Source organism: Cimex lectularius, unplaced genomic scaffold, assembly GCF_000648675.2.
Source record: "Cimex lectularius strain Harlan isolate CLEC.00 unplaced genomic scaffold, Clec_2.1 scaffold137, whole genome shotgun sequence".
NCBI classification, from domain to species: domain Eukaryota; kingdom Metazoa; phylum Arthropoda; class Insecta; order Hemiptera; family Cimicidae; genus Cimex; species Cimex lectularius.
Genome location: NW_019392687.1, coordinates 619,315 through 632,053, shown reverse-complemented (window position 1 = coordinate 632,053; position 12,739 = coordinate 619,315). Strand labels below are relative to the sequence as shown.

At 33.7% G+C, this 12,739-nt stretch overlaps 1 protein-coding gene across 2 annotated transcripts in view; it reads right to left on the bottom strand.

The window, feature by feature from the left end:
• Positions 1 to 2,113: 2,113 nt before the first annotated feature.
• The window catches only part of LOC106664870 (zinc finger protein 395), a 95,310-nt gene continuing 84,684 nt past the window's right edge, over positions 2,114 to 12,739 (bottom strand). For both annotated transcript variants that reach the window (XM_014390914.2, XM_014390915.2), the window contains 4 exons: positions 3,449 to 3,546; positions 3,239 to 3,381; positions 3,078 to 3,181; positions 2,114 to 2,439 (listed from right to left, as the gene is read on the bottom strand). In XM_014390914.2, coding sequence (XP_014246400.1) covers positions 2,263 to 2,439; positions 3,078 to 3,181; positions 3,239 to 3,381; positions 3,449 to 3,546 — 522 coding nt within the window. In that variant the 3' untranslated portion in view covers positions 2,114 to 2,262. The remainder of the gene's footprint in view (positions 2,440 to 3,077; positions 3,182 to 3,238; positions 3,382 to 3,448; positions 3,547 to 12,739) is intronic.

The following is a 12,739-nucleotide window of genomic DNA, read 5'->3' as shown; positions in this document are numbered from 1 at the left end:
TTTATAATAACAATGATAATAATTATTACGTTTTTCTCACAACTATTCTTGACACATATATTTCTTTTTTTTTTATAATGATGATTATTATGCCATAGATAAAGGTAAACTTTACACCATTCATAGATTTTAAGTGCAAACAAAGCTAACAATCTACTGACCAACCATTCCTATCTTACCTTAACATCGTGTACAGAGTACATTGAAAAACTTTCTTTTTGTAAATCACAAACAATTAATTAAGCACACATCTTTAAGCCCTACATTGAATCTGAAAAGAAATATCTTCAATATTAACCTATTTTATATTACTTTCCTTTAAAGTAATTTATCAAGTATTTTTTTCCTTTGTCAAATAATATACTCTTTCTTTTGGTTGAATATATATTTTGCCTTTATACCAAAGAATATATTGTATACACACATTTTTTTAAATATTTCTTGACGTCATTCTTGTTTTTATGTTTTTTTTTTCTTTTCCTCTCCTAACTTTTTCTTCATGTCAAATCCATGTATAATCATCGCTAAAGCGCAGCAGGGCATTTTGTGCCTATGCCCGCCTCGCTTAACAATTTACCTTTATTATTATTCCCCTCTCAATAATATGTATATGATATTGTCTCTTAATAGCTCTTAAAATTTTAGTAATAATATTTAATAATTTCTTTAAACATTTGTTCAATAAAAATATACAATATAAAAACATAGCACAACAAATTTATTAAAATATTTACAGATCACTAAAAAAAATATATATAGATATATTTTTTCACATCTTTTAATATATATATTTGTTATATAAAGCAAAGGATTGCAAATTTCACACAATTAAAGCTAATAAATAGGTAGATAAAAAAATCAACTAAATTTTTCTTGTGTTTGTACCTAAAAAAATGACGTTCATGTTTTGTATTGAATTTTTTTTTTAACCTAAGGCTAAATTTTCAGATTTTAATATAAACAAATTAAACATTAACATTGTGGGATGAGGCATCTTGTACCTTGTAATTCGTTTTTAAAAAAAATTGTAAATTTTATATTGAAATCAGAAAATTTATATCTTTTCAAATTTTATTTACTTACTACATAAATCAAAATTGTAATCAGTCGTAAAATTTATTGTACAAGGCACACGAGGCTCCCCCACCTAACACTACAAAAAAACTTAAGTTGAACACAAAATAACAACAGTTTTAGTTAAAGATACAATCACCTAATCCACTTTTTTGTGTGTTGATGAGTATTAAAATGACAGTGATTTCTATCAGCAAAATAAAAATGTACATCTTTTTCAGTCATAGCCTGGAGTTAGGCCTATGAAACGGCAAAACAATATTTTCTTTCTTTCTACCTTTGATTTTTGAGATCATAAATTGGCAAATTTCGTATTTCAAATCTTTTAATTTTATGGATAACACAGTATAGTCCTCTTTTTAAATAAATGTTTCTTGTGCTGTACAATGGAATATCAATGAGGAAAAAATCATTTGCCAATCGGCGTATAAAAGCTTATATTTCAAGATCACAGTTCTCGCCAATATTCAGTCAAAGGATGACTGCTAATGAACCGTTGACTTTTTGACGGTACACTTGAAATTAAAAGAAAACAAAAGTTTACAATAATAAATAAAAACCTAATTCACAAAGTAAACTATTGCTGTTTTGAGCAAATTTAAAATTCCTCTTCTGTCAAAAAGTGACCTCTAATCAAATCTGAATATAATTTTTGTTTTGCAAAATAGAAATTGAAGTATGATATGCACTATATTAAATTATTTTACAAACAAACCACAAATTTAGTGAATGCCATTTTTAATTTATTTGTATTCGAATGACAAAATATTGGAGCAGCTTTTAAATTAAAGAAATTTTTGACACTTTTATTTGTATTTTTGAGTAAATACAAAAAAACGAAATAATAAATGAACGAATGATATAGTTAAAATGACAAAAGAAGAGAGCATAAAAATAGAAAGTCTTTTAAATTATAATACGGTAACTATTTTCATTCTTACATTCGATCGTAATGAACTTTAAAGACAATATGAATGAACAAAATTTTCGATTTTAAGGTAACTGGTTGGCTTTAGGAGTAATGAAAACAACACATTTATTCAATGATCTAGCCAATTTTTATGTCAATTCCGTCAGTCTGTGCTGGACGGAGAGAGGGTTCGATTAATTTTCTTCAGTATCTTTTTTTTCCTTATATATATAATATAATGTTCTGTGCTCTTCTTTTCTCCTCGTTCTTCGTCTTTTCTAATCTCCAAATCTTGAGCAAGCCTTCTTCCACTTACATTGAGTGCACCAGAGTTCACGATGTTCCATGCCGTACACTTTGCGGCACTTTTTCGTGTCGCCCCTTATTCGCCTGCTGGGGCTACCGGGCACTTTGTTCAGCGGAGCAGACATCGAAAGTTTGATCTGCTTCTGATTCTAAATGGGAAATATAATTATAAAATATCGACTCATAATGTTCTTAAAATGCATTTTACAAAAAACAAATTAATAAACTCTGATTGAACTAAATAACGAGTTTCAGAAATCAAACAGAAAATTATCAATTTTGTATAATGATTACTGAACCATACTTGTAAGCATAAAAGCATATAATTTTCTCTGAAAAATACATAATCAATTACAGATTTGTGACTTTATTTACTTAAAAAAAATCAATTTGATAATAAAGAAGTCATATAGAAATAATTTTAATATCAAAGTTTCATGTCTGACTTAAGATAAATAAATTTGTTTACATGTTTTTGGTTTTGTTTTTTGTTTTTTATTTTTAACCAGAAACAGATGTTTGATTCAATTGGCATTGAATGAAAATGGGACAACCCAGCAATACCGAAACCAAAAATCATTTAATAAGTCAATTTTGTTAAATTCCCTTCTCAAATAATTAATAATCCTAAATGTTAAAAAAATAAGATAATTAAATTCTCTTTCTAATCTTGTAAACTTTTTCATATGTTTCACTTACAACTCAGTACGAATGATTATTAATCAACATAATAAAGAAATATAAAAATAATTTTAATAAATGCTTAAAAAATGTTTATAGCTCTTACCGGTGAAACTGTAGCTGTGACTGGCCAGCTGAAGTTTGTCTTAGGAATTGAGATCGCGCCAGCAACAGAGTTTCCAACACTCATGGCCCTCTGATATTCTGGATCTGCGCGATATAAATCGAGTTTTATACAAATTAAACCAGTTTCAATTGGAAATTTACCTTCATGAGGTGGCCTCGCCATGTCTCGGTGTGACAGAGTCGGGGTAGGTGAGGTGAGTCCGATTTCCACCTCCGTATAGTAGAACTCTTCTTCGTGGTCATCGCCTTCCATGTCTTCATCGCCTTCTCTTTCGTTTCTTGGCCTAGTTTAAAATGCAATTTTATAGCCGGGTGTTAAAAATAAAAACGACACAACGAGGAAAGACTTACCCCAAATGGGTTTTTCTGACATGCGTCTCGATTGAGTTGCAAGTTTCTCTCATTACGTGACAACCTGGCCACGAACACTGATAAACAGTTCTAGTTGCCTAAAACAAAAAAATAACATATTACACAGCTGAAAAATTAAAAAAATTAAAATTATTAGAATATTTTATGATCATTATCTATTATCTTCTTTGTAATTATGTGTATTATTCAATTTTTTCTGTTTTTGTAACAATTAAAATTTTAGTTTTATTTGTTAATAAACTTAGCTACCTCAATGACAAAAATATATTATAATATATAAAATAGTCTCATATATAGAAGCCAATTCTTCCTAAGGCTTATATTTTATAAAAAGAACTAGCAAAGAAAAATTGAAATCTATTTGTTGCTTCTTTTTTACATTTATTGACAGTTTGATCAGATTTGTTAAAGAATATCATAGAATTTGTTGGTTTTGTCTGTGTCGTGTCTCCCTCGTTCATCCTTTTTGTACATTCTGGATTATGAAAGATTTTCTGATAGATACTCCGCTCACAATTATTTTATTACGAAGGAAAGCTTTTATCGGTTCTCATTGCTATTTAGCATTTGAAGTTTCTTCAATGTCTCAAATAACAAATAAAGACCGATCTGTCTAAAATTTCTCACTGCTAATTTGGTAGACAATTTTAGCGTTTGGAGCTTCATCAATGTCTCAAATAACAAATAAGGATCAATTTTCCCAAAATTATTCATAAACTGTCTAATACCAATAAACGTTTTACTTTTTTCATTTTATTTTTTTATTGCAGAGATAATTAAAAAGAAAAGGTCATTACTTTTTTTGGTTTTATTCTTTTTAAATCCTTTTGTACGTCTACCTGGACCCATGTGTCAACATTTGTTCTCTTGGCAGGAAGTCGACTTTGATTGATTAGTGGGCCGGAGGATTTTTCAACCAATAAGGACACAGGTGATATTTCTTTCTTGCCTTCGAGGGTGAAAACTTAACTGGTTAAGTCTTGGACTTGCTCGGAAAAGAGGATTATTAGAGAAATCAGTATCGTTAAAAAAGAAAATAGTTTTCAGAAAGAAAATCAAGATTTCCCGTTAAAAAGTATACTCCTTGATTTATTTCCGTTGTTTGTAGGAAAAATCGGCATATTTAGCTGTGTTCAAATTTTACATATTTGCAAATTTGTCCGTCTAAGGTTTTTCGTTTATAAATTGTTTTACAAAGGTATTAATCTTAAAGATTATAGCGAAAGTAGGCGGACCCCCAGACGTCAGGTGCAAAAACCGGTCTATTTTCCGATAACGACGATGACGGGGCGTTTCCTAGCAAAAAGAACGGAAAAAAAAGAAGAGGAAACCGTCATGCCTTCGCTGTTTGATGAAGCCCAACTTAAAGAACAAGAGCTAACTGTAATTCGTTAAAGTTTAAATAAACAATTTTACAAATCTACCAAAAACTAGTTCAAAATGACCAGGGCGATTCGACGTTTCATAAATCTATTCGCGGGCCAAATAAGTTGGGAGTGGAAAATTGATCATCTACTTTCATCATATGAGTCAAAAGAGCCATTCTATCTGGATTAAAATTAATTGGACCTAATTTCATTGTGCAACAAGTCAATTAACCCAAACGTTCCACCCTAAGAAGATAAGAGCGTCTTTATTGCAAATCCGCTGGCACGTTGTAAAATTATACAAACCCTAAGAAATTTAATTTATGGAATAAACCAGGGAAATATACACTGAAAGATCTAAGGGTTTTAATTTATTCAATTTATATTTTTTGAGCACCAGCCTGAAACATCAAGAGGAATAATAATAAAAAAGTAGTGAATTACTATTTAATTAGGACAATAAACGGAAGGCTATTGTGACCGCTTGATGATCATACCATTGAGCTGTAATAAAAAAGTTCAAAAGATTTACGACCCAATAAAAAAAATTCTACGAATAAAAGAAAAGCGAATGCGCCCTTGCGCATTATACTACAGATAGTTCCCTGCACCCGATTGATTTAATGCAGCTGGTATACAAGCGAACCTGTGGGTTTGGGCTGCAACTTGCACCGCTCCTTCTCGAAAAACAGGACCGCTAATCCTTCCATTTTTAAGGTTTTCTTCGTCCTTCCAGGCTAAAAAATCTCTAAATTGATTTAGCCAGGCAGATAAAAAAATTTGAAAAAAATACCATACACTTTGATAAACGAACAGTGAAGATTGTCGCACATGTACGAAGTACGCATAAGTAATTTTTTTCCACCATTGACCGTTGGATGTTTTGAATTTTAATCGTATTCATTGGATAAATGGAAGAAAAGTCTCGTTGTTAACTATTTATTTTCACGCTTTTCTAAGGTTGTTCTTGCTATAAAGGATAATTTTGGATGACCCCTTTCGCGAAACAAATTTTAGGCTTTTTATGATTTTATGGTTAAAATCGGATGAATAGAAGCTTAATCATTATCTTAGCATTTTCCCATGTTTTTCCGCAGGAAACATAATCTTGGGTCGACCAAAGCTGCTTTCAATAAAAGGGATTTTTTCTCAATTTTAGACTTTTACTTTTATTTAGAGGTTGGATGAAAGTAATATCTGGTTAATACCATAGACTAATCATTATTTTAGCGCTTTTCTATGATTATCCATACATAAAAAAAATTGGGTAGACTTAACCAGTTTTCAGAAAACATAGTTCCTCCATAACGACTTTTTCTTCTTCAAATTTTAGACTTTTTGGTAACTATTAAAGTTAAACTATGGTTCTTAGCATCTTAGGTCGACTAAAACTACTTCCAGTAAAAAAATTTCCTTCACAACGATTTTTTCTTCTTCAAATTTTAGGCTTTTTGGTAACTATTAAAGTTAAACTATGGTTCTTAGCTTCTTTGGCCGACTAAAACTACTTTCAGTAAAAAAAAGTTCCTCCACCACGATTTTTTCTTCTTCAAATTTTAGGCTTTTGATGTTGTTTTTATGGTTAGATCAAAGTAATATCTGATTAATGAGACAGCTTAATGATTTTTTTACAATTTTTCTGTTATACGACTGAAGTTGGTAACTGTTACTATGGTCTAAAGCTCTTTCTGCAACCAAAAGTTCCTCCACCGCGATTTTCTCCCAAATTTTGTTTTGAACGAATATTATGGTTGAATCAAATTAATATTTGGATAATATCATAGTTTAATCGTTATTTGATTTTTTTTATTATTCCTGGAGAAAATACAATTTTGGGTCGACGATAGCTGTATTTAAAAACGTTCCTTTGCCACGATTTTCATTCCAATTTTATATTTTGGAAAAATATGATTGCTGGACAATGTAATATCTGGTGAATAATATAGCTTAATCACTAGTTTAATGTTTTTATAATAATATTCTGTTGAAAGATATAATTTTGGATTTACTACAGCTGATTTTGGCAAAAAAGGTTCCTCTACTTTGACTATTTTTTTTACTCGATGTACTGAGTTTGTTGGATCAAATAAAAAATGTAAGGCTATTGACACAGCTTAATCATAATTTAATGTTTTTCAAAGGTTATTCCCCCGAAAACACAATTTCGCCAAATTTTTCTCAGGTCCTTTTTTTTCCGAGCACTTAACAACCTCAACTCGTTACACATTCAGCTGGTGATTTTTTTTTTCTTTAACTAGCGATTTACACTTAACAATACAAATTCGTATCCCTCAGATCGGATAATTTTCCATCCCATTGTCTAAGGTCGAAATTGGACGTTGTTTCATTGTAGATTGTCTTCAGAAGTGGGGTTTTTTTTTACCAGTAATGAGTTCCCTGAGAGGGTAATTTGACAGCCTTCGCACGGCTTCCGTTACCAATGAAAGATCTTTAAAAATTACAATTAAGCAAGAATCATTAAAAAAAAAAAAATACAAGTACAAATTTAACAGAGTCGGAATGGTAAGGAATGGTCAGAGGGGCGCTAAGCTCAAGCGCATTAAAGTTCCCCAGCTATCATGATGATCACTCCATGCACCATTTACAAAGCCGAAAAACGTTGGTGAACGTGAAACCACCAAATAAGATTGGTAAAACCAAATCAACAAAAAACATATTTCCACAAATATTTTTAAACTCAAAAACACGAAAAACCAAAAATTCAAAGTAAAATTTAGTAGTTCAAAAAACCTACAGGCTACAAGTCCTTCAAAGAAACTGTCTACTCTAGACCGAAATTTTTTTCCGTATTTATTTCAACAAAAAACATATTTCCACGAATATTTTTAAACACAAAAAACCAAATTATAAACTAATAATTCAACGTCAAATCTAGTTGTCCAAAAAACCTACAGGTCCTTCAAAGGAAGTATTCTAGGACGAAAATTTTTTTTCTGTATTTATTTCAACAAAATATATTTCCGCGAATATTTTTAAACACGAAAAACCAAATTATAAACTAATAATTCAACGTAAGATCTAGTTGTCCAAAAAACCTACACGTTCTTCAATGAAACTGTCTATTGAAAGTCGAAAAAAAAATTCCCCATTTGCTTCAACAAAAAACATATTTCCACTAATATTTTTAAACACGAAAAACCATATTATAAACTAATAATTCAACGTAAAATCTATTTGTCCAAAAATCCTATAGGTTCTTCAAAGAAACCGTCTATGCCTTTGTTATAGGCAAAAAAAAATTTTTCCCGTATTTACATAAGTATAAAAATGCTTATGAGACTTTATGTTAATACAACCCTCAGAAAGTTCGATAAGCTCAAGCGGAAAAGGTTCCACATAAGGTTGAACGTATAATAAACATATGTATATCTAGTTTCTTCGGTAAAAGTATGTTTAGGTGCCATCTTGGATAAATATAAGGTAAAAGGTGATTTTGGTAAGTTTCTTTTCCTATTTATCTAAGGGAGGAAGCTCGGAATTTCTTACAAGGTCGTTAAATAAGTTAGGTACAGAACTATTGTACAATGTATTTATTACATGGATATGCGTCGAATTTCAACTGTCAGTCGATTGTAAATGCGCATTTGTAAGAAAAGGAAAAAAAAAAGAGCTGCTTTGTAAAATAACAGGTAGATTTGGTTGGTGAGGTGCGGTTGGTCTTCAGCGAGGTTGCCGGGAGCATCCGGGCAGCTCGGAAGAGTCCAACGACGAAGAACGGCGTAGGTTTGTTATTGTTTTGGTAGGCCAGCTGGGGTAAAATGGAACTGGGGCAAAGGCGAGAGTCGGGGCACAGCTGATCGATAGCAACCCACCGGGGGTGAGACAGCCTAGGGAGGACCCCAACCCCATGCCCATCGCCATCGCCAACCCCCCGGGCTGCCGTTGGATCAATAAGGGACTAGGGAGCCGGGATTCGTCACGGCCACTTCTCCAATCAGGCGCACCACCCTCGTCCTACGGATGTAAACAAAGCGAGACCTGGCAACGCCGCATCGCGCTCGCGTCATCCAATCTCTTATCACCATCACGGCATGAGGTTTGCAACAGGAAATAAAATAAATATCCCGCCACTTCCCAGAAACGCATCATTCACAAAAAATATAGGCTAAACAAGCTTTTTGTTGTATATTATTCAGCGTGTTACTTTTTGAAAGCTTTCAAACAATTAAGTTTATCTGTTTGGTAGGAAACAACTGACCTGAAAAGATAACGGAGTAAATGCATGTCAGCACCAAATTCAATAAAGAATCTTTATGTTATTCACTCGGGGTACAACCCCCTCCCGGAAACACACACACACACACACTCATTCTATCACCCAACAGATACAGTGCATGCGCGCGAAAGAGCAAAAGAGGGAATAAAGTTAATATAAAACAAACAAACCAACATTAACAACCACACACACTCAGTGATAGTGGGGAGGTAGATAAGGACAGAAGTCATTATCGTTCCTAAGAACAATAGCCAATGCAAGGTTATACCTTATTCTTTCTTCTTTCCATTTCACTTTCATCAGTATAAACGACAAAATTATAAAGGGAGAACAGATCATAAAACGACTGATGATGATTGACAACAATATAAATTATGTATCTAGGCCATTTTTGAGATGGGTAAATAGAGAGGGAAAACGAGAGAGAGGGAGAGAAAGAGAGAGAGGGAGAGAAAGAGAGAGAGGGAGAGAAAGAGGGAGAGGGAGAGAGGGAGAGAGGGAAGAGGGAGAGATAGANAAAGAGAGAGAGAGAGAGAGAGAGAGAGAGAGAGAGACTGTTAAGTAAGGAAGAGATTTCAATTCATCCATCTCTTTTGTCACAAAATATATAGATAGAGATACAAGGAAAGGTGAATAATAGAGAGAGAGAGAAAGAGAGAGAAAAAAGTACAAGAAAATCGGTAGAAATTGAGAAATTGGATGGACATATATATAAGGGAGAGATAAAGAGGAGAGATGGAGGGGGGAGGGAGAGAGAGATGAGTAAAAATATACAAACATATACAGATACAGATAGTAAGAAAGGAGGGAGAGAGAGAGAGGGAGAGAGAGAGAAAAAGAGAGAGAGAGAGAGAGAGAGAGAGAGAGAGAGAGAAAGAAGAGATAAGTACAAAACTCTTTCTTTTTCTCCTTCAACATATCCATGTCCTTTATTTTTATTCAATTTTTCCTTCGTCCTTTCTCCATTTCCCCCTTTCCTATTATCTGTATCTGTATGTGTTTGTATTTTTTCCCCTCTTTCTCTCTTTCTCCTTCAACATATCCATCTCCTTGGATCTTTCTTGATTTTTTCTCCTTTCCTTTCTCTTTTCTCTCTCTCTCTCTCTCTCTCTCTCTCTCTCTCTCTCTCTCTCTCTCTCTCTGGTGTGTGTGTGTGTGTGTGTATGTGTGTGTGGGCGGGCGCGCGCGTTCGAGAGAGATGGGTTTTCAAACCATTTATATAAAAAAATTGTTTCAGGTGTATATGCACCTCATATAACATCTCAATTAATAGAGCTTTTATTTCGCTAATTGCTGATCACCTAATAGTAAAACTTTTACAACTGTTTCCCGTTACACTGAGATACTGGAGAAAGTATAATGTACATCCTTATAAATAATTTTTAAAAATAAGAAAACGCTCTTTCTGTTTAGTAATTAATTATTTTTCAAATAACTTGTTTATTAAACATGGCCAAGGCACGCTGACCAAGCAAACAATTATTATTTACGCAAAACAATACTCCTTTACTGTGTAAATATTAAAAAATATAAAAGCTTTAATGCAAAGAGAAAAGTGGAGATAGCTGGTCATGACAAGAAGAGAGATTGGAAGCACCCAGAAATGGACGATGAGCAATGTTTCATTGTGCTGATAAGCTGTCCAACCTCAAAATTTTACTATGTGCTTCGATTTGGTGTAGTTTTTCAATAACTAACGATTATTTCACAATGTTAATTTTTAATCATTTCATGTTTGTTTGATTGTCTTTTCGCACTTCTTCCACTATATGGAAGTTTGACTTGTTAATTTGTAATAATATTGTAAGCATGTAGTTGGGTATTTTCACTATTTTGTTCTGTCAGATGTGTTTCGGCTTCTCGCCATTTTCAGTGTTATTTCAGGGTGAGGCCTGGAACAAATCAAATTCAAAAACCAGTATGACAGATCAAATTACAGATTCCATCATATCATGGGATTTGACAATTTATAATTTTTTACATTTTTCGGCTTGTTTTACGGCTAGACTTATGTTTATATCGATTGACATTTATACAATCGATTTCCGCTTGTGTTTGTCGTGTCGAAATCCACTGTCATGGAATATTCTAATTATTTATGGGAAAGTCTTATGTAATTCATGTTCGTCTCATGAGGAAAATGTTCAAGCTTCGGAGAAAATATCACAAAAAATAGGAACGCTTCGATAATTTTGCATTTCAAACATTTTCTTTTTACTTTTGGTCAAATATAGACAATTTTCTTAGAATATCCGTCGGAACTGTCAGAGGGAAAGAACTTTCATACAACGTTGAGCTTCGTCCTCTTACAATAGATTCAATTTAATCATTTTTTTTTTTGAGTGTTCGCAACAGCAGAGGTCATATAAACCCTCAGGGTGCCGGTGTTTTTGAAAAAAAAGCCCATTTGTAAGTATGTCGGGTCCGAATGCAGGGCCGCTAGATTCGAACCCGTGACCTTTACCTTACAGTGATGAGCGTCGTGTCAACGCCTAAACCTCTGCGGCCACCCCCACACCCCCTCCAAATTTTGTTAAGGTGAAAAAAGGTATTGTTCGTATTATCCCCGGAATTTCTGTGTAAGTTATGTTTTAGTTGATCGCCCTTGCGGTCTTTGATGTTTGTAAATAAGTGCCGACAGCCGAGAGGGTAGGCGCGAGAGTGGGCAACCCTCGTCAAAACGATTTTCCCGGTGAACGTGTCGAAGGAGCGTTCCTCCCATTGTCATGGTGACTCTCCCCCCAACGGACGGCATAACAAAACGTCAAGACCCCGAATAATGCACCGACTGCGGGCGATTTTCGCGAAAAACGGATCGATTTCCCGATTCCACAGTCCATCCCGCGCCACCGTGGGATATTTGATATTTGTTTGGTTTTTACTTCGGTTGCTCAGAGATCTCGATCAGGGCTTGAAGGGGGGCTCACCACTGTTTACAAGAGGTCGTTTACCCCTGGATAGAGGGGGGCCGAGCCGGCTCGCAACCTACGTAGATACCCCAACAGGCAAGGGGACACGTGCCGGAACAGGTGACGACCACGTGACCCCTTTAAAACGAAAACAAATGGGAAAATCTTCGACCCGGACGGAAAAACTACGCAATTTCGAATAGCTTGGCTTGTTTCGATGAACCGATTTTATTGTTGAAAAACAGCGATTTACTGTCCAAGAAGACGTGTTTTTAAATACGTTTAAATTGTAAAACGCGACCATTCTCAACGCACAGGATGACAAACTTTTCTATCCTAATGTGAATTACCATTTTAAATGGTCGGCAGAAAATTACAAGGTTTAAGGTCGCTAACCCAAGCTGGAATGACCAGAGCTGATCTCAAGCCCAATGCCCTTTCCCCACCAATAAAAGAAAAATTGTAGCGAACGGAATTTCTACTCACTATTTCTCTTGTATAAAAACACCCACGTTTGATTTAAAAAAAAAAAATAAAATAAAACTGTCTTTACAGCCGGGTCAAATTTTAGCGGAGAAAACCTAATGAACCTTGGTTTTTCCTTGAACATTTCCACTTTATTTTCATTAAAATTATGTTTCCAGGTTTTACCGTACTCTTCGTACTTACATACCCAAAACTAGAATGAAATTAACCGACGTAAATAATTTCTTTTGCCAAATTGTAGAATCTACCAGAGTATTTATTATTAACCTAC